At 40.2% G+C, this 23,729-nt stretch overlaps 1 protein-coding gene across 1 annotated transcript; it reads right to left on the bottom strand.

Annotated features, from left to right (window-relative positions):
* Positions 1-6,779: 6,779 nt before the first annotated feature.
* Positions 6,780-20,084, bottom strand: ywhaba (tyrosine 3-monooxygenase/tryptophan 5-monooxygenase activation protein, beta polypeptide a). The gene is made up of 6 exons (XM_062997559.1): positions 19,972-20,084; positions 15,636-15,936; positions 15,044-15,167; positions 9,911-10,074; positions 9,722-9,817; positions 6,780-8,511 (listed from the first exon to the last, which is right to left on the bottom strand). Exons 2-6 carry the CDS (start codon positions 15,927-15,929, stop codon positions 8,455-8,457), a joined length of 735 nt encoding a protein of 244 aa, XP_062853629.1. The 5' UTR covers positions 15,930-15,936; positions 19,972-20,084; the 3' UTR covers positions 6,780-8,454.
* Between the last annotated feature and the right edge of the window lie 3,645 nt (positions 20,085-23,729).

Consider the following 23,729-nt stretch of genomic DNA (forward strand, 5'->3'; position numbering starts at 1 on the left):
AATATATTTCTGGCTACAAAGTGGCTACAATCTCATATTCCCCATTTTATGGCAACAAGCAAGCAGTTCTTTTGCTGATATTATGTTTCTGTTGCTAATTATCAAAAAATTTTATCAGTATGAGAGTCTTAACTTCAATTTAGAAAGATTTCAGAAATTTACAGCAATTTTACCCCTTTCAAAACACAAGAGTCAAGAGGGGCTTTATTGTCATTTCAGCTATATACAAGTACATATTAAAATGAAACAGTGTTCCTCCAGGACCAGGGTGCAACATTGAACAAAAAAGTGCAAGACAATTTCTAATCTAAAAAGTAATTAAGGAAGACAAGACTAGAGACAAGTGTTGGTCAGTACATGGTACTGAGTATATGGTACATGAGGTAGGAAAGCATATTCTGATATGCAGTTAGCAGCGCAGGATTTTTTATAGCAGCAGAGATAAGATAAGAGATAAGAAAGTAATTAGAGATGAGAGAACGTTTATTCAATGCCCTTTGTAGTGGACAGTAGGACTTACTACCTCCTGTTTTAGCCTATTTCTATACAAGGAAGCAAAGGGCTGAGTAAGGCAAAGAAGATTTTATTCAGAAATTATGCAGATTTAGAGCTGTCAGGAGATGAGGAAGAGGAAGGACAGACTGTAGAGCTGGGAGAAGAGGTCTGTTGAACCTCAGCCCAGTGACAGTGTCAAAAAATATGGAGCACTGCATTTGCCAAAACTCCTGAATGCAGTACATGCATCACCATGCAGGAGAGCAGGATGTAAAGGAAACATTTGTTAAATGTAACATGTTTTTGTGTGTTTCAAAGACAAAAAACTGCTTCCTGTTATACCATGCGTGATGCTGTAAATGCTTTTTGATGTGATCTTTAGGCGACTATTATATAAGTAGATGCAGTTTAAAGAAAAAAGTTCCACTCTAAGATTTTAATTGAAATCTATACAAAAATAATACAATAATAATACAATATTATTACATTACACCATTATATTTCTTGATCAAACAAGACCTGTTGTCCACTACAAAGGACAGCTGATAAAGAAACAAATAAATAATGATGAAAAATTTTTTTTTTGTACTATGTTTCTTTCAACCACAATACTTAAATTATTCTAAATCCTAAATAAAAAAAATCCTAAAATATGTAAACCTTTTTTCTTCCATGTCTCAGGAGGTTAAACAGTGGACATAAAAAGTCTACACACCCCTGTTAAACTGCCAAGTTTTTGTGATGTAAAAAATTAGAACAAGACGAATAATTTCAGAACTCTTCCCACCTTTAATGTGACCTATAATCTATATAATTCAGTAGTAGAACAAACTGGAATCTTTTAGGAGGGGGTGCATAAATATATAAATCTAAATACAATACATTTAAATACAAATACATGCATAAATATAATACTTTGTTCGAGCACTGCTTTGATCTTAAACAACATTCAGTATTTTTGGGTAGGGGTCTATGCATCTTGGGAATCTTTGCCAATTTTGTTTCTGCAAAAACTGATCAAAATCTGTCAGATTGCAAGGGCATCTCCTGTGTACAAGCCTCTTCAGGTCTCCCCACAGATCAGTTTTTTTTCATTTATTTTTTTCTGTAAACATACATATTTATCATTTTTTGAATTTCAGTGTTGTTCGGAAACATAGAGTTTTTATGTTCTTCAAATTTACCTTAATTAATTCAACTTCAAATAATTCCATGACTTTAACAATAAAGAAACTTTGCTTGTTTGAAACTGTGCCCATGTCTTCATTTTCTTCAAGCTAATAAATGATTGTAAAGAAACGTATTTTAGTGCAAATATGTTTTGTGTAAAATGTATGTGGTCACTGTGAATAGCTGATCTTGATTCTGGATCTGATTTAACATGTTAATCTTCAGCAGTAAATTATGCTAGCCAGCTACAGCTGATATGTAAACCCTGGTGCTATTGGGTGATGGGGCGTCTATACTCGCGATTGGGTATGTCTGAGGAGGAGAGGAATGGCTTACTTGTCAGTGGGCTCTTGGTGCTGGTTTCAAGCCTGAATAAAATAAGAAGGTTTTATCCTACCTGCCGTTACAAATGCTGAATAATCAAATCCTCACTGCACAGCAGCAGTGTTATGAGTGATGTTATGTCCTACCTGCAATTTAACACGCTTGAATTACAGTTAATTGGGAAAACCTTTACTAGATCACAGTGCTTTTCAGCCGCCATCTCGACCTCTGCAAGCAAAGTCTGGATTGTGAATGCAACACAGTGTAACAGTCAACAACAACATCAAAATTCTAAGTTTAAAATCTTATAATACACTGCTTGAAATGTGTAGCCTCAAATTTAGCTCACTATTTAGTACATAGGATGCTATTTGGAACACAACGGCTCTCCTTAGTGTTCAGCTTAGTAGAGAGAATTTCGTGCTGATATGTGACTAATGATTTATCTTATATGCTTGTTCTATATTGCATGTAGCTTTTGCTTTCTTAGCATACTCATTTGCTGATTTCACAAGGGTACAAATATCATAGCCCTCTTTTTTTTTTTTCAAATAATGTAACTCATTTTAAGGGCCTTTCCCTTCAGGTCAACAGCTTGCTATTTTTTTATTTTACTTCTCTTCATTCAGGTAGCTACGGTATGTCTGGATCCTGCAGCTGAAAGGAGCAGCTCTTTTGTGATCTCCACATTGGTAATGCCCCCAACAGACCTGACATGGTTAACAATAAGCCCCTGAGCCACTATAGACCTCTTCTTTTTATTTTCCACAGACAATCCACAGTGGCTGCCAAAAAGCTTTCATTACAAACGGTGCAAAATGAATTGTTGTGTGAATGTGTAGAGATGCGAGTATTATATAAGTTAACTGGCAGCCTATCCAGATGGCATATATGCAGGTAAATGGGGGAGATACGGTAGATGGTATTGCAAGGACTGGGACAGAGAATAAGTGTTGACTGGAAAAAAGGGTTCTGCATGACAAGAAAAGGGCATTTTGCAAATACTGCAAATGTAAAATAGAAGCACAACACAGTGACCTGATTGCTCATGTTGCCACAGAAAAACACAAAAGAATGCTCCTCTTTTCTCAGATGTTAGAACATTATTTGACACAGTCATGCCTTTGTGATGTGTGCAGCATGTGGTTTTGCATTGTTTTGTTGAAAAATGCATGGACGTCCCTGGAAAAGATGACATCTTGAAGGCAGCATATGTTGCTCTAAGATCTCAAAGTACTTTTCTGCATTAATGCTGCCATCACAGAAGTGTAAATGACCTTTGCCAAGGGCACTGACACAGCCCCATACCATGACAGACCCTGGCTTTTGAACTTGCTGATAACAGTCTGGATGGTCTTTTTCATCTATGGTCTGGAGCACACGGCGTCCATTTTTTCCAAAAAAGACCTGGAATGCTGATTCATCTGACCACAATACACGTTTCCACTGTGTGATGGTCCATCCTAGATGCCTCCGAGCCCAGAGAAGTCAACGCCGCTTCTGGACAAGTGGGTAACATAAGGCTTCTTTTTGCACAGTAAAGTTTTAAGTGGCATTTGTGCATGTAACTCTGTATTGTAGTGCTTGACAAAGGTTTGCCAAAGTAATCCCTCACCCATGTGGTTATATCAGCTATTGCTGAGTGGCACTGCTTGATGCAGTACCGTCTGAGGGATGGAAGATCACGGGCATTCAGCTTAAGCTTGTGCCCTTGGCCTTTATGCACTGAAATTCCTCCTGATACCTTGAATCGTTTGAATATTATGCACTGTAGAAAGAGTAATATGCAAATCCTAAATTGTTTTTAGATACCGTGTCCACTCACTGTCCACTCTATTAGACACTCCTACCTAGTTGGTCCACCTTGTAGATGTAAAGTCAGAGCTGATCACTCATCTATTGCTGCTGTTTGAGTTGGTCATCTTCAAGACCTTCATCAGTGGTCACAGTACGCTGCCCACAGGGCACTGTTGGCTGGATATTTATGGTTGGCAGACTATTCTGGCACAGATTAGTACACAAATGTAAAGTGCATTACAAATGAAATGTATTATTATTATTATTATTATTCTGAGTCCAGCAGTGACAGTGAGGGGTTTAAAAACTCCAGCAGCGCTGCTGTGTCTGATCCACTCATACCAGCACAACACACACTAACACACCACCACCATGTCAGTGTCACTGCAGTGCTGAGATGATCCACCACCCAAATTATACCTGCTCTGTAGTGGTCCTGGGAGAGTCCTGACCATTGAAGAAAAGCATGAAAGGGGGCTAACAAAGCATGCAGACAAACTAATGGACTACAGTCAGTAATTGTAGAACTACAAAGTGCTCCTATATGGTAAGTGGAGCTGATAAAATGGACAGTGAGTGTAGAAACAAGGAGGTGGTTTTAATTTTATGGCTGATTGGTGTATAGTAGTAATAATATATAAAAGTGCCTGTGCTCACCACATGCAAAAAAGCCAGTTTGTGTCTTCACGACTTACAGTAATTGTGAGAATTACCCACCTTTACCACTCACAGTACCTCTGCAGTTAGGGCTGTACACAGCACTCAAAATGGTCCCTTGTTTTTTGGTGGATGAGAGGGAGGCACTACAGGTGGAAGAGGGTGTCGAGTTCTGGGTGGAAAAAGCTGTTGAGTGTTGATTTGCACACAGCAGCAGTCACCTGGTGTTTAGCTCCTTTAGCATGGCTAGCTAGCACTGCATCTATTACGTTCAAAATGTCAAAGGTTTTACTACACAGCACACATTTTGCACGTCCCAGGTGCTGGCATTTCTCAAGCCATGAGTTATATTTGTCTAAATAAAGCCAGACGTTATTAAAACTGTATTTTCCAGGCATTACAAGAATTTACAATTACTTACAAGTACAAGCTGCAACTAATAACATATCAAGGAAGGTGACTGATCGGACAGAACGGTAAAGCACACTTTAACCAATATACCTTATTTTCTCACCCTACGTTCAGACCTGCAGCATTTTTACCTCTGGTTGCCCAATTCACTCACTTATCTATGTCTTGTAGGTAAATTTCATCCCTGTGCTGTGCATCACTGTCTGTACAAATATTCTGCTATGTACATATACTGTATTTGTGTAAGTCTAACACCACGACAATGCGTTTCTCTTATATCTCTAGTAGGAACAACAAACAAGGCATAGCGTTTTATGGTGGCAGAGATATTGTGTGTACCGCTTAGCTCGATGCTTAATTCCTATTGGTAATTGCCACATTGCTTCACTACTGATTTGTAACTTTTTTGTCACTGACTCCCACTTTGTGTGGCTAATGTTCGCTCCACTTTTTTTTTTTTTTTTCTTTTTATTGGGAAAAGTCTTTTAAAAAGAAAGAAAAGCTATTACAAAATTCACTTGTAACAGTCCAGTGTCATAATTAATGTTTCAAATATTGTAAACAAAAGGGTACAATTCCTGTTACAAACAAAATACACAGCTGAGGTAATTTATTAAAAAAAAAAAATAAGACACCAGAATTTTCGACTTTCCCTTATGATTAAATCACCATTTTCAGTCTAAAAACAATGTGAATGGGGAGGCTTACTTTTAAATAGAAACAGAAAGAAGAGGGTGGGGAGGTCATTAAAGTCTAAACAAAGTCTACTGTCTAAACAAATCGACAGTAATTTCCTTGTGACACATATCGACAGAGAGGTTTCCCAGATATAGAGAATCAAAGTCAAATGGTATGTTTATCTTGAATATAGTACAGACAGCCTGGTGGATAGCTTTTCAGTACCCAGACAGAATAGTACACTCACAGAAAATGTGGAAATGACCTGCACCGGCCATACCACACATTCCCCAACACCTGGATCCTTGATACCGTCTCTGTGCCGGTGTATCCAAGGATGTTTTTCCAGCAGAATTCTCTCCAGGTTAGGCAACTTGTGGCCCAGTGAAATTGACATATTTTTTCTCAATTGTCCTCAGAGAGTGATATTTTCCCCTCTTTTTCCCACTTTTCCTTAATATAAAGTGTGTTGTCCTTCTTAGAAATAAGGAATTCTTTACAAAGTCTTGATATAATTTTAGGGCAAGTATCTGATTTAATAGCTGAGCAAATATATTTAAGGATTCCTGTCTCAACAGCTTTTGGGTTTACGTGTTTAAAAGATTCATTAAAATAATATCTACAAAAATCTTTTTCCAATCCATATTTTTCTTTCAGGGACTGGAATGATTGAAATATCCCATTATGTAAAAAAGTACTAAAAGTTGTTAGTCCCTTCTTTGCCCACATTTTAAAGCCATTGTCACTTTTGTTTGGGGAAAACTCCACATCGTAGGCACACCACTTCAATAATCTTACAGATTCCTAAATCGCAGACCTTCGCTCCACTTTTCATGACAGAAATGGTAGTTACTCGTTACACAAGATTCATCAGTTCACTGTTGTTTTTAATGTCAAACACAGTCATGGATAATTTTGTATCTCCAATTCACCTCACTTGCATGTCTTTGGACTGTGTGAGGAAACCGGAGCTCCCAAAGAAAACCCACACAGACACGGGGAGAACATGCAAACTCCACACAGAAAGGACCGCCCCACCTGGGGATCGAACCTGGAACCTTCTTGCTGTGAGCCATCGTGCCACCCCTAATAAAAGTGGTATAAGTACATACTTTTGTCAGATACAGTGATGAGTATGGCTGTTGAGAACTGCGACAAGCTAATATTGCTTTTTATGTGAAATCAGCATCACTCAACCAGATCTTATACATGCAATTAAACAAGAACACTCAAACAAAACGCGTCAATTTGGAACTGATAAAACTTTTATTTCACTTTAAATTGTCTTTTACAATTCTTCTGATAACATGTAAGGTGAAACTAGAACTGTTTAACTGTTTAAAAGACATACACAAATCTAGTATTACGTCAATAACCAGGGATGTAGTAGGATATTTTTTTTTTGGTCTTTTTTCTCTTAATCTAGTCTAAATTTTTCACAACCACATGTGCGCTAAGCGATAAAACCGTCACAGAAGCTAACTGGAGGCAGAATACTGGTCAGTAAAAACAAAAGCAATCGGAGATACCAGATATACAGACAGGCTTGGCTCCACATTCACTACTGTACTTTTTATTTTTAATCTTAAGCGTAGAATAACTGTCGTTTGTTCAGCTAACGTGAGATGTGATTTTCTTCAGTGCATGAACGGCGTGTCTTCCGTCGGACACAGATGAGTTCTACACCTAAGAGGAATGTTAATGATGACATGACAAGGTATTGTGACACTGAATCAAAATAGCAGGTCGAAATCATTTGACATTTCCAAGATCCTCCAATAGCAATGGTAATCGATCTAATGATATCAGCTGTATTTATTTTTTTTTTTTTTTTTTAATCTTATCTGAAATTAGGATTTGCCAGGTAAGAGTGACCAACACTAATTTAATCCAGGACCAAGTTTAATCAGTGGCCAAGAAGACCCAACAATCACTTAACAAAAAATGGGAATATTGTCAAGCTTAGTCAATACCACAAGTACAGATCCATAATCATTAGGCAATGGATCAATAGATGGAAATGAGACAAAGCATCACTAAAACATGGACTGTTCAGGGAAATAAAATGGCACAGTAAGGAAAAAAATGTTTAAAAGCATGAATTAGTTGAAAGTAGGTTTACATTTCAATTTCAGATTTTTATTTACCTCATGTTTACTGCTGTACACTTCCCTGTGTTGAACTAGGTTGAAAAAGATGAGGCAAAAATAACATTTGTATAAGCTGATCTTTAACAGCACCTTTATGCCAACTGCATTAACAGTTTTAATTAAAAAAAAAAAAGGTGTTACCCACTGATGGAATGTTTTAGCTTCCTGTTTAATTTGAGTACATTGGAATGACGACAACTCGGGTCCCTTTTATTTTCGTTCTTGGATTCATGCAAAGTAAAAATGATAAACACTGAACAGCAACTACAGTAATGCATGTTAGTCAGTGTCACAATACAGCCTGTTTGCTTCCTTTCTGTATGACAAGACAGACTTGAACTGTCAATTCTGGAAGAAAAAAACCCCAAAACTTTATTTTGATTTAATCCAATTTACCATGGACAGGAACTAGCAGAAATTACGTATCACAGTGATTATTAAATTAATCAGGCAGTCTATTAACCGTTTGGATAAAACTTGCATTTGTTGGTACAATAACAGGAAATAAATGAGACACCATAATGCATATCCTGTTAACATTAACTTGTTCAAAAATAATTGCAGGATCAAGACAAAAAAATTGCTTTAATATTGAATCCCCTCTTTACCTCACTGGTAAGGAGGGGGTGGTTATAACCCGGTACTACATACAGTTCATGCTGCTCGTCATACAGAAAGGCCAGTTAAAGTGAAGGAGATGGAGTAGGGAATTATGGGCCGTTTGTGTACGATAAAGAGTGAGGGTGGATTTAAACAGTGAAGTGCAACGCCTTTAGTTTTCACCGTCTCCGGCATCCGCGTCGTCACCCTGGTTTTCTGATGTCCACAGCTAGCAAACAAACAGATGAAATGTTAATTCAAGTCAGATATCTAGTCGTCATACACATGTGGCAATTAGTTTAGAATTACAGCTTTATGTCATTTGTTTGTTTATTAGGATTTTAACGTCATGTTTACACTTTGGTTACATTCATGACATTACATCAAACACAGTCAAGAACAATTTTGTATCTCCAATTCACCTCACTTGCATGTCTTTGGACTGTGGGAGGAAACCGGAGCACCCGGAGGAAACCCACACAGACACGGGAAGAACATGCAAACTCCACACATAAAGGATCCGGGCCACCCCACCTGGGGATCGAACCCAGGACCTTTTTGCTGTGAGGCGACAGTGCTACCCATATAGCCGCCACGTCGCTGTATGTCATATTTACATATCCAATTTTGATAACATTAAAGGTTAGACTGTGCTAGTGTTCTATTCTTTCAAACGTCATGATGATGCCATTTAAATTTCTAATATAAATTACAATAAAACAAACGATTTGAGATTTTTATGGCTGAAGCAACATTTCAATGGGGAAAAAAATAAGAATTTAGAGTAACCCAATTTTTTCTATTCATTTTCTCCCTTTTTCTACCGATTAAGAGTAGTCAATTTGTCTTCCGCTGCTGTGGACCCCTGACTGCGTTCGAGGAGGGTATACTGCTGCTCACACTGACCCCTTCTTTTACCAGAACCAGGGTTCTTGCACAGCGTTTACCCTGTTAGACCCCACCCACTTAGTCTGGTCATTTCCCCAACCCAACAGACACGGTGGCCAATTTTGTCTGCTGCAGGCACTGGCAATTGTGCCCGCTGGATGGTACCCAGCTGACCGGTAGCAGAGTCGAGATTCGAACCAGAGTGTTCAGAATCTCTGCGCTGGTGTGCTAACGGAAAATCCCACTGCACCACCGGGGCGCCGTAGAGCAACCCAATTTTATAAACAACCAGAATCATGTATTTCAAAACAGAAATTCTATTTTAAAAACAGAAGTGAACTGTATTTCAATACCCTAATAACATTAAGATCAAACTGGTTAGAATTTATTTTAAACAACATTTTAATAATGTCCTAGTAATAAACGGCATTTGGAAAGTTAATATTTTGAAAAGATAGTGATTTCATTAGACAGTACTATTCACAGAGCACACCATATAATAGGTACAGTAAAGAAATATGAAAAAGGGGTCGTTTTTTAGCTATACTTACAGTGAGGTTGTCCCTTAGTAGCTGCATGATCAGAGTGCTGTCTTTATAAGAGTCCTCGTTCAAAGTGTCAAGCTCAGCAATTGCTTCATCGAAAGCCTACAAGAATGAGCAACACACAAAAGAGTTATTATTACAAGTTATAACAACCGTCTTCCTCTAATTGTCCAACAAGGTTTGTTTTACAGTTACCGTCTTTGCCAAACTGCAGGCCTGCTCTGGGGTGTTGAGGATTTCATAATAGAAAACTGAAAAGTTGAGAGCAAGCCCCAGCCTGATGGGATGTGTGGGCTGCATCTCCTTCTTGCTGATGTCGAACGCATCCTGATAGGCCTGCTGAGAGTTTTCCACTGTTGCTGTGTAACAAAAAAAATAAAATAAATAAAGCAGCACATCACAAGTCAGCATGTCACAATCTTAAAAAAACTAATACCAAACACTACTATAATCTAATATGAACTACACTACAGTTGTTGAAAAGGTCTTTTAAATGCCTAGGCATTAGCATGTATAGTTAACTTAGTTAGCATATTATTCATGGGCAACTTTAAAATCTGTTTAAAATTTTGAAATAGTTCTGCTTCATAGTGTTTACCTTACTGTTTGTTCTATGTTACTGTCATAATTGCTCAGTTAAGCTATTAATGAATAAACTATAAAGACTTGCTGACACAAAAGGTCTAATGCTTGTTTTTGATGAGTCATATTCTGATGAATGTTTGTCGTTAATGCCTATCTATGATTAAAGACATTCAGTTTTTTTTATTTTTTATATTATTATTATATGGGCAAATTTTGCATCCTAATTTTAATCATAAATAACAATGATCTTAATAAATATGTAATGTAAAAAATGTCTGTTGGAACTATAGGCTATTTATGTTTCGTTTTAATACAGCAATAGTTACAGTCTTGACTAACAATAATATGCTGTGGTGAGTGCTGAACATTTATTTATTTATTTGGATTTTAATGCCATGTCTAACTTGTGTCATTATATGGCAAAATAGGAATTATGTTTCTGCTTATTTTATCTAGTCTTTAAAATCTGCTCTATATTGTCATTTTTACAAGGTAGGTTAGGACTGTTCTTGTGTTGTCTCGTGTAAGAGTTTCTTTTAAGGTTCCAGACGTGTACTTGTCTTTCCTTGATGTATTTGAGGCATTCTATAGGTATGCATTTTATCGTTACAGGTGTTTGGCAGATTTCACAGGTTGGTGGTTTATTCTACCATGGCCGATTCTGAACCTTGTGTATACAGCTTGGTCTATACATCGTCTTTGGTGTGCTTGGTTTAATGTTAATGTTTGGGTGTATGTCTCAAAGTGCTGAAAATATTGACACAGATCACTGGTCTGTAATCTTAAGATCAAGCACAATTAGACTATGCAGCAACCTGAATTATGGGAGCAAGTACACCACTTTAACTTTATTAAGATACTTTGACAAGATCTCTTCCTGTCAAAGCTGGAAGCACTTTTGGATAAAAATCTGCCAAATGCCTAAATGCAAATTAGGTTTAGGTGGGCTGGACACATTTGAAAAGCCACAATCAACAACATATGGGCACATGGAGGTCACCAGCTACATCTTAACAAGGAATCATGAAGCCAGGCCGAAAATGAATACATTGTGGCAGTTTTTTTTTTTTTAATGCCTCTCCGCCTATCCCTGCTCTGACCGAGGATATCGAAGCTAACCCACACCCCCTCCGACATGTGGGCAGCAAGCCGTTTGCATCTTATCACCCACACATTGATGAGTGTTGTGCCACCTAGTGTTGTGTACGGAGAGACACACCCTAAGAGCACTCTTTACTCATCTCTGTGTAGGCGCCTCTAATCAGCCAGCAGAGGTCATAATTGCACCAGTCTGACAGGGAGAGACCCATATCCGGCTTAGTCCCGCCCATCTGAACAACAAGCCAATCGTTCATGTAGCCGCTCAGCCCCAGCCGGCAAGGCAGAGCTGAGATTCGATACAATGTATTGAAGATCCCAGCTCTGGTTGCATTGGGGCAGTTTTTAGACCAATAAGATGAACACAAACAATGATTGGCTTGTTTGTAGTTGGAGTGCTGGAGGGGATGCAAAAGAATAAAAACACGATCATATACTATATATATATATATATATATATATATATATATATATACTGTATATATATATATATATATATATATATATATATATATATATATATATATATATATACAGTGTATCACAAAAGTGAGTACACCCCTCACATTTCTGCAAATATTTCATTATATCTTTTCATGGGACAACACTATAGACATGAAACTTGGATATAACTTAGAGTAGTCAGTGTACAGCTTGTATAGCAGTGTAGATTTACTGTCTTCTGAAAATAACTCAACACAGCCATTAATGTCTAAATGGCTGGCAACATAAGTGAGTACACCCCACAGTGAACATGTCCAAATTGTGCCCAAAGTGTCAATATTTTGTGTGACCACCATTATTATCCAGCCTTGCCTTAACCCTCCTGGGCATGGAATTCACCAGAGCTGCACAGGTTGCTACTGGAATCCTCTTCCACTCCTCCATGATGACATCACAGAGCTGGTGGATGTTAGACACCTTGAACTCCTCCACCTTCCACTTGAGGATGCGCCACAGGTGCTCAATTGGGTTTAGTCCATAACCTTTACCTTCAGCTTCCTCAGCAAGGCAGTTGTCATCTTGGAGGTTGTGTTTGGGGTCGTTATCCTGTTGGAAAACTGCCATGAGGCCCAGTTTTCGAAGGGAGGGGATCATGCTCTGTTTCAGAATGTCACAGTACATGTTGGAATTCATGTTTCCCTCAATGAACTGCAGCTCCCCAGTGCCAGCACCACTCATGCAGCCCAAGACCATGATGCTACCACCACCATGCTTGACTGTAGGCAAGATACAGTTGTCTTGGTACTTCTCACCAGGGCGCCGCCACACATGCTGGACACCATCTGAGCCAAACAAGTTTATCTTGGTCTCGTCAGACCACAGGGCATTCCAGTAATCCATGTTCTTGGACTGCTTGTCTTCAGCAAACTGTTTGCGGGCTTTCTTGTGCGTCAGCTTCCTTCTGGGATGACGACCATGCAGACCGAGTTGATGCAGTGTGCGGTGTATGGTCTGAGCACTGACAGGCTGACCTCCCACGTCTTCAACCTCTGCAGCAATGCTGGCAGCACTCATGTGTCTATTTTTTTAAAGCCAACCTCTGGATATGACGCCGAACACGTGGACTCAACTTCTTTGGTCGACCCTGGCGAAGCCTGTTCCGAGTGGAACCTGACCTGGAAAACCGCTGTATGACCTTGGCCACCGTGCTGTAGCTCAGTTTCAGGGTGTTAGCAATCTTCTCATAGCCCAGGCCATCTTTGTGGAGAGCAACAATTCTATTTCTCACATCCTCAGAAAGTTCTTTGCCATGAGGTGCCATGTTGAATATCCAGTGGCCAGTATGAGAGAATTGTACCCAAAACACCAAATTTAACAGCCCTGCTCCCCATTTACACCTGGGACCTTGACACATGACACCAGGGAGGGACAACGACACATTTGGGCACAATTTAGACATGTTCACTGTGGGGTGTACTCACTTATGTTGCCAGCTATTTAGACATTAATGGCTGTGTGTTGAGTTATTTTCAGAAGACAGTAAATCTACACTGCTATACAAGCTGTACACTGACTACTCTAAGTTATATCCAAGTTTCATGTCTATAGTGTTGTCCCATGAAAAGATATAATGAAATATTTGCAGAAATGTGAGGGGTGTACTCACTTTTGTGATACACTGTATATATATATATATATACAGGGGTTGGACAAAATAACTGAAACACCTGGTTTTAGACCACAATAATTTATTAGTATGGTGTAGGGCCTCCTTTTGCGGCCAATACAGCGTCAATTCGTCTTGGAAATGACATATACAAGTCCTGCACAGTGGTCAGAGGGATTTTAAGCCATTCTTCTTGCAGGATAGTGGCCAGGTCACTACGTGATGCTGGTGGAGGAAAACGTTTCCTGACTCGCTTCTCCAAAACACCCCAAAGTGGCTCAATAATATTTAGATCTGGTGACTGTGCAGGCCATGGGAGATGTTCAACTTCACTTTCATGTTCATCAAACCAATCTTTCACCAGTCTTGCTGTGTGTATTGGTGCATTGTCATCCTGATACACGGCACCGCCATTGGATGCACATGGTCCTCCAGAATGGTTCGGTAGTCCTTGGCAGTGACGCGCCCATCTAGCACAAGTATTGGGCCAAGGGAATGCCATGATATGGCAGCCCAAACCATCACTGATCCACCCCCATGCTTCACTCTGGGCATGCAACAGTCTGGGTGGTACGCTTCTTTGGGGCTTCTCCACACCGTAACTCTCCCGGATGTGGGGAAAACAGTAAAGGTGGACTCATCAGAGAACAATACATGTTTCACATTGTCCACAGCCCAAGATTTGCGCTCCTTGCACCATTGAAACCGACGTTTGGCATTGGCACGAGTGACCAAAGGTTTGGCTATAGCAGCCCGGCCGTGTATATTGACCCTGTGGAGCTCCCGACGGACAGTTCTGGTGGAAACAGGAGAGTTGAGGTGCACATTTAATTCTGCCGTGATTTGGGCAGCCGTGGTTTTATGTTTTTTGGATACAATCCGGGTTAGCACCCGAACATCCCTTTCAGACAGCTTCCTCTTGCGTCCACAGTTAATCCTGTTGGATGTGGTTTGTCCTTCTTGGGTATGCTGACATTACCCTGGATACTGTGGCTCTTGATCCATCACAAAGACTTGCTGTCTTGGTCACAGATGCGCCAGCAAGACGTGCACCAACAATTTGTCCTCTTTTGAACTCTGGTTTGTCACCCATAATGTTGTGTGCGTTGCAATATTTTGAGCAAAACTGTGCTCTTACCCTGCTAATTGAACCTTCACACTCTGCTCTTACTGGTGCAATGTGCAATTAATGAAGATTGGCCACCAGACTGGTCCAATTTAGCCATGAAACCTCCCACACTAAAATGACAGGTGTTTCAGTTATTTTGTCCAACTTGTCCAACCCCTGTATGTAGATGTATATGTATATGTGTATACGTGCGATAAAGAAAGCATTGCAACTTGGAAGTTTTGAAGAGCAGAGATCCACTGAGTACAAGATGTCTATTAAATAAAGATGCATTTCTGATTGCCATGCTTTGAATGATTATATTTGCTTAGGCACATGTTTAAAACCCTATGAATGTGTGTATAGTCTGTGTGTAAGTATTTATGTATTGCTTATTTTATTTTTAGTAGTCTTGCAATGCACTTACATCTCTTTGCATCTCCAGATGCCACTTCAGACAAGTATCTGTAGTAATCTCCCTTCATTTTCAGGTAGAAGACTTTACTTTCTGCCATGCTAGCGTTAGGTATGAGGAACTTATCCAGAAGACTCTTAAAAGACAAAGGAGAAAGACGTCAGAAATGGCTGCGTTACTGTTTACATCAAACATTACAACCATTGGTTTTACTGCACTGGACTGAAATAAAAGATTGCTGTTTACACTAAACACACACAAATAAAATACAGTGGTATGAAGTATGCACAATTATTCTGGTCTGGTATCACAAATTGTGCTATATATGGAGAAGCATTTGTGCATGTACCCCAAGTAAGGGCAGTACCATAATTTACCAGCCAGTTGTTCTTGGGGTGGGAGGACAAGGTCATCTTATAGGGTCAGCTACAATAGATCCACACATCCTAATTTTTTTCAAACTTGGGAGTAACAAGGCAAAAACAGAGCTCTAATTGTCTGAATTTTTGTTGGAAACGCTTCCAAATCAGAACAGGTGAAGGTGTTCATAAGCACAGGCCTACTCTACACACAATCCATAACAATTCTGCACATCATTCCTCACCAGAACATCATTGCAGATGTCCTGCAGCTCGGTCTCGATCTTCTCACGGTACTCGCGTGCCATCAGCTGCTTCTTCTCATTGCCCTCTGTCTTCTGCTCGATACTGGAGATGACGCGCCAGGAGGAGCGGCGAGCTCCCACCACGTTCTTGTAAGCCACAGACAGTAAGTTGCGCTCCTCGTTGGACAGCTCGCCTCCGCCCTCGGTGACGGCCTTCATGGAGGCAGCCATGTCATCGTAGCGCTCAGCCTGCTCGGCTAGCTTAGCCTTTTGCACCAGGTCGCTCTTGTCCATGTCGAGACTGTCAGAAACAAATTCACAGCTTCATTAACTTTCAGAAATTACATCATTAACTGCAGTAATAAAAAAATGATGGTGCTCTACTGTGATTCGCCAGTTATAAAGCCTTAATTTACGTATGCAACTTTGTGTCTAAAAGCAAAGCTGCAGACTTGCACTTATGTTAAGACTGTATTTTCCAATTTTCTTGCCTAGGCCTAATGAACTACAATATTCCTGCTATAACGTGCAGCAATAAACACATGCAAATGCTATTTTACGTTCAGTCCTGTATGGAACTCACAGCTTATCTTCATTATATATAGTGCCATTTAACTTAACTGAGCATTTAAGTTAAAATGCTTAGATTACCGTTATTCGATCATTTACAGTAGCAACACACTTATTTCCTAAAAGAATAAAATAATATGGCAAACAGTAGTTGTCATGCCACTGAGATATAGCCACATGGGCCAACTTATGCCTAAGTTCATCTCAGATGGACTGAAAATCAGTGAAAACATGTGCTGTTGTCAAATGAGTCCAAGGATCAGCTTGTTTTCAGGATAACTGGACACGGAGTTCTCTCGCCAAAGATGAAAAGGATCATCCATCTGTCATGGTATGGGGATGCACCAGTGACTTGCATATGTGAAAAGCAGCCTTTATGCTTTGCTGGCACCAAGGCAATGTCTTTTCCAGAGAAATCCTTGATGCCAGGCCTTATTCTGATGACACTATAACTGTACACACAGAATGCGTGTGCATTTGTGACTGGTCTGCATGCAGTCCAGATATGTCTCCTACTAAAAATGTATGGTGCATCATGAAGGGGAAAATCAGACAACTGCAACCACAGACTGTTGAGCAGCAAGAATGGAAAAAAATCCATTTCTTAAACTGCTACAATTAGAGTCTTCAGAAGCTAAACCAAAAAAGTCTCATTAACTGGAAAGGTGATGGAACACACCTTTGTCCCAACTTCTTGGAGTGTGTTGCAGGCAAATTCTAAATCTGTTTATATTTGCAAAATACAATGATCCATGAAAACACTGGAAACCCTTTCTTTCTGCTTTTTTGTTAAATAAAGACTCAAGAGAATTAACAAATCATAGCATCTTTTTATTGCCTTTACAAAATGTCCCAACCTTTTTGGAAATAGGTTTTGTAAAAAGCTTAAGAGTTTAAGCTTTAAGAATGCACCAATGAGGTGTCTAACAACCAAATGCAAAAAAAAAAAAAAAAATATTTAACATGTATATAAGGCGAGGAACATAAGTTACTTAAGAGTATGGGACATAAGCTAAAATTTGTAGAAGAAGCCATTATTCTGTTTCTATACAATGCAGATCATAAACATCTAACTGTAGGATATTTTTTGTAAAGTATCTCATCAGTTGTAGGGAGAAAAGGTAAAGGGGGGGGGGGTGAGATTAGATTGAATAACTTTATATAGGCATAAGATTAGGGCAATCTGTAGCCTAGTGGTTAAGGTACTGGACTAGTAATCAGAAGGTCACTGGTTCAAGCCCCACCACTGTCAGATTGCTGCTGCTGGGCCCCTGAGCAAGGCCCTCAACCCTCAATTGCTCAGACTATATACTGTACTGTAATGTAAGTCGCTTTGGATAAATGCCGTCTGCTAAATGCCGAAAATGTAAACGTAATAAGAAATCAACTTTAATTCTGTAGGGTGATGAGTTCTCTAAAAGCACAAACTTACAATCCAATTTACATTACCTAATTACTTCTATTTATTGTCTGATTAAACACAGTAAGCAATTATGGATGAATAATCTCAAATAATTAGGAATACAGGATGTTCCATATGAAAACCTAGAATGGGGAATTTAAATTTCAACCAAAGAAGCCTATCTTATTGTGAATAGATAAATAAATACATAATCACTCAACTACACAAAGCTATAACATCAGTTGCATCTAACCTGGATTTTTTATGGTAAGATAGCCAATAGTGTGTCATGCTACCATCAGTAATTAGATGTACACAACTTTGATCTTGGAGGTTTAAACCAGCAAACCTGGTCATTAACTGGTGAGTCAAACAAAGACTGTTTGAGCTGATGTGAAGGTACAGTATTAATAATCACTGTATAGTATAATGAGCCTTATGTATATAGCCTTTATTTTTATAGTTACTGTAACATCACTAACTGGACATTAAAATCTATAACTTGTCAACTGACTCATTTAGTTGGTTTTAACTGACCCCCACACACTTCTTAGAATCATATTAAAAACTTACAATTAGAAAATAAAATAATGCATAATGCATGCTGGGGGAAAGACAAATCAATATAAAACATTATACAATGTTTCAATTTATGGATACTAGGTCTTGATTCTATTTTCCATTAATAGACAACTTTGTGCATTATGAACACACTCTTGATACTATTTGTATAAACACATTCATACACGTGGATCCATTTATCAGACTGCATTGATAATCAAAACAAATAAAGCAAATAAGTATTTCCAAGCTAATCGTCCCAAAATAACAAATAATTAAGGTAAATATTAAGACGCCTAATAAAATGAAAGTGACATTCCTTCATACTCCTACTTGAGTATGGATCATATAATTAAATTAATTTAAAGTTCCCAAGCCAACTAATGCAGTGGTAGCCTAGTGGTTAAGGTACTGGACTAGTAATCAGAAAGTCACTGGTTCAAACCCCACCACTGTCAGGTTGCAACTGTTGGGCCCTTGAGCAAGGCCCTTAACCCTTAATTGCTTAGACTAAGTCGCTGTGGATAAAAGCGTCTGCTAAATACCGAAAATGTCAATGTAAACTAGACAGTGAGGATCTCCTAAATCGCTGCTTGTTATCGAACCTGCAGCTGAACATTCGTCTCCTGTCACACAGTGAAACCCGATCGCGGTTTAAAAGCGTTCCGATTGGAGCTGTATGATCGGCAATGATGTAATGCTTCCTGGGCATTTGGGTATTAGCTTAGGTTTTGCATATCCGTGACAACGCCCAGGGCGGTGCCTGCTCACCCTGATCAACCGAAACAGCTCCTACCTGCCTAGCTACCAGCGCCAAACACTAATATGTAACCGTGCAAGATCTGCAAAATACAATCCGGAAACGAGCAGCGCTTCGCTCACGCTAGTCGCTTTTGCTACTGGTGCTGATACACAAAGTGCATTCTGTTTAAATGAAACTTGCACCCTAATGGTTGGTTATTAAACCCTGTATTATAAATACAGCAGACCTGACTGAAACATTGGCACAAACATCGGCTTTGCGATTGAAATGAAGCTCAGAGCGGAGGCCCACATTCGCGTCGAGCTAGCTGGCCTATTCCGTACAGCCATGATTTGAGTAATATCTGACGCAATAATTCCGACTATAGTTTTGAATAAACGACATGTTTAATTAATGCATTAATGTGTTGTAATGCATCGTGGATAATACCTGGCGTCTTGACTAAAGCTAGGTGGTTCATGTCAGCGCGAACGTTGCAGGGCAGCTAGCGCGCTCGGATTGTTAGCACGCAGGCTAACAATGTAGCCTCCCTATAAAGAAGCTATCTGTGGCCACCCTCTCATCGCCGTGCTGAATGTAGTAAACCAAGCACTGCATTAAAAGCGTTAATAAAATAACGTGTAAGCGGTTTATGTCAACGCGTTTTATTCATCGGGATTTAAAAATACATGCGCGGATGTAGAGATTTACGTTGATAACTGCGGATAGCCGTTAGCTACACTGATGTTCATGACGGCACGAATGAATGTGAGCGTGTGAACAGCGATCGATTTGCCTTTAGTACAGATTGTGTATTTGTAACTGCATCGCACAGAATGAGTGACCAGTAAATTATTGGACGCGCATTATTTCGACTGTACATTCACGCTTCACACGATTGATACAGAATCATGGCACCGCTATTGATAAGCCACTTCGGCCTGATCGGTCCTTGTAACGTCTCCGACCCGATCCGAAGCTCCGTCCGCCATTCACCCCAATCGCATTTCATCAACACATCACAATAACCAACAATCTCACAATACTGCAGTTAAACTCACAGTTTAATAATTTCGACTCCCGGTTTTTGTCTGTAAACGCTCGCAGAATCAAGTCGTCCTCCCGTTTCGCTGCTTAGGCTAGTCAGGGCAGTACCACTTCCGTCTGCGCTAACACTTCCGCTTCCTCTAGGCTCCACCTACCCCCCCCAGTATCCATAACAACCCCTATCCGGGGTTTCCCTGGCACTTCACAGGGCTTTTGATGTCACTAGGGCCATGGCAACCGTTGCAGGATGACGTCAGTAATCACCATAGTAACTGTTTCCATGAGGATTCTTGACAGCTGTACAGCAAATGACAGGCGTCAGAGCCGAGATGTTTAGATTTTTTATTCTACACGTTTAAACACGTCTAGTGATACAAACTGCAACATTCAGTTCATGTTTTTATAAAATGTATCAGCACGGTGGCTCAGTGGGTAGCACTGTCGCCTCACAGCAAGAAGGTCCTGGGTTCGATTCCCAGGTGGGGCGATCTGGGTCCTTTCTGTGTGGAGTTTGCATTAGGGTTGCCAACTTTCAGAACTGGAAATAAGGAACACCCTGGGCTTGCGGGTTGGCGGAAGGCATAGGGTGGGGGGTGGCATGGTGCGTGTTTACCTGAGCGGGGGGTAGGCAGTTAGGGTTGCACATGTAAAAAATATAACTGGTCTTACACTGTCATAGGAACGTTATCAAAATTTAACATTTTTATTTTGATATTGTTTTCATTATTTTTTTTATTTTTTTTTATTGATATTTTTTCTTCTCCCCCCCCCCCCCCCCCCCCTAATTTTTTATCCCCCAGTCTAGTCGTGTCCAATTACCCTGATTGTGTCCTCTATACTGATTCGACCCTTCACCGCTGACTGAGGACGCCTCTCAACTGACATGCGCCCCCTCCGGTACGCACAGTCAGTACAGACTGCATTTTTCACCCGCACGAGTCGAGTTCATATACTTGACAGGCACTGTGCATGGAGGGCCACACCCCCATCAGCATTATTCCTCAGCCCTGTGCAGGCGCCATCAGTCAACCAGCAGGGGCCGCAGTCGCACCAGTTATGAGGACCTATGATCTGACTTTTTACCCCTAACCCTGAACAACAGCCAATCGTTGTTCATGCAGCCGCCAGCCCAGTCGGAGAGGCAGAGCTGAGGTTCGATACGATGTATTCTAGCGTACTTTACCGCTGTGCCACCTGAGTAACGTTTTCATTCTTTATAATAATGAATCAGAACCATATTTTTGAAAAAACAACATGCATGAAGAACATCATGTAAAATTTTTTTTCTCAGTAGTGCAAACAACATTTTTACATAATCCATCCTCACACTGACATGCAGCCCCGGTTCTGTACTGCGGTTCCCCCCCCCCCGCACCCCCCCTCCAAAAACATAAATAAATTAATACATTAAACAACCTGTCAATAACTAACCCTAACACAAGAATCTATTTTATATAAGTTTCTTTCTACTCTTCTTTCTTGCAAAGTCATCCACTAATTCATCAAAATTAAGCTGTCTGACCAAATCTGATTCAATGGCCAGAAGTGACAGTGAGTTCAGGCGGTTTTGGCGCATCCTAATCCTGAGTTCATTCTTAATACGAGCCAGTTTGGAGAATGAACGCTCCCCTTCACAATTTGTGATAGGCACAGTCAAAAAAAGTCTAAGTGCTATGTAGACATTTGGAAAGGTTGACTGTAAATTCAAATTTATCATGGTTTTGAGCATTTTACTAGGACATTTTTCTTTTTCTGTTATGAATGATTTGTATTGTATCAATTAATCTGCCAGGCTCATGTTCAGATCTGAAGGATATGCTGCAGCGAGTGAGTTAGCCTTTAAAGTGAGCTCACTGTTGGACATATTGTCAGGCATGAAAAGAACATCAAATAGCTCAGTTAAGTGTGTGTATGCATTCAAACGGTGGTTGAGACAGGACACAAGTTTGTCAATGACAACATTGAAAGTTTCGATCCGAAACTTGTCCTTTCCGTTAAATGCTACACCTGGCTCTGCACTATCATCAGACATAATTTTGCGCTTCTTTGTACGCTGGAGGTCATGCCTGTACTCTTGGGAGACAGCGGTGGTGACATTTAAAGCTGCCCCTTCAAACACCTCAAAGTTATCTCTCTGTGCTGCCACAAAGTCTCGTAAAGACAAGAGAAGTTGTGTAGCTGTACATATGTCAATATCATGCTTCTGCAGCTGCAGGCTTGTGGCTTGGAACCTCTGTAGTATTGTGTCCCAGAAGTATGCCATGAAGGCCATCTCCAACGTGTCCAATTTGTCACAGAGTGCAGAGGCTTCACTTCGAGTTACACATTTCTCCTCCATATCTTTAGACATATCATTCAATGCCTCTCTCAGTTGTGCATAATATTTCCAAAGAGCCTTAGTTGACTCAGCTCGTGCGCTCCATCGAGTACCTGACAGTGATTTCAGTGTGAGTTTGATATCAGTATCACGGAAAACCTTTCCCCACCTGTGTGTAGATGATGCACAAAATGTGTACATTGCCTGTACAAAGTCAAAAAAACGTCCAGCTTCTGGGCTACTGTCAACAGCATTGACATCAACTAAATTCAGTGAATGTGCTGCACAGGGGACATAACAAATCAAAGGGTTTCTTTGTTTAAGATGAGCTTGGACTCCATTGTACTTTCCCGACATGTTACTTGCATGATCATATGACTGGCCCCTACAGTTGGATAAGTCTAGGCCCAGATTCTCCACCATAGCAACGACACACTCTGCCAAACTGTCCCCACTATGGTTTTCAATAGGCTCAAAAGCTAGAAAAACGCTCAACTACATGTCTGTCATTATTAACAAACCTGAAAATAAAAGTAAGTTGGTCCACATGAGCAAGGTCTGGAGTGGAGTCAACTATAACAGAGAAGTATTTTGATTCTTTGATCTCATTAACAATTGCCTGCTTTGTTCTCTGTCCCATCAAATGGATAAATTCTTCACACACTGTCGATGATAAGTAGGACACAGAACCTTTTCCCTTACCTCCAAATCTTTGGAGGTGCTCAGCTAGGAATGGGTCAAATTTGGCTAAGACTTCTATGATGCCCAAAAAATTACCATTGTGGGCTGATCCTAATAGCTCATCATCTCCCCTGAAAGCAAGTCCCCTCTCCCCCAAAATCTGGATGACTGCAACAACTCTTTTCAAAACTTCCCGCCAGTATTGTTTTTCTGCATCAATTTGTTTGACAATATCAGAATCAATTGTTGCTGTGCCTCTGGAGCGATTATATAATGCTAGCATGCAAGCCCTATGCTCCACACTCCCCTCATGCTCACCAATCCGCTCTGAATGTTTCCAGTCAGAAAATCCATGAACAAAAGTATTGTGCTTACTGGAAAACAGTTTGCAAGCAAAACAATACACACAGCCAGTTGAAGGAGAGTAAAGTAGCCACTGCCTAGTCACAGTTTGCCCGTTGGGTAGAGAGCAACTGAGTAGAGCATTTGTAAAGCTCCTACTGGTACCCCCAATGCCTCTATCCCTGACTGAGGCTGGGTACTTAGCACTTCTGTTTTGAAATGCAGCTTCTCCTCTACTAACAAGAATCGACTTGGCTTGGTCGGTAATGGTACTGGGCCATAAAGCAGGGTCGTTGACCGTTTCACACCAGGAGTTGGGGTCCTTGCCCTCCTCATTTGAAAAACGACACTCACACGATGCAGCTGGCTGGTCTGATTGTGGGTCTGACACACCTGCAACTTTCCTTTCATGGTCTTTCTGCTGCTGGTCTG

This window comes from Trichomycterus rosablanca, chromosome 6, assembly GCF_030014385.1.
Source record: "Trichomycterus rosablanca isolate fTriRos1 chromosome 6, fTriRos1.hap1, whole genome shotgun sequence".
NCBI classification, from domain to species: Eukaryota; Metazoa; Chordata; class Actinopteri; order Siluriformes; family Trichomycteridae; genus Trichomycterus; species Trichomycterus rosablanca.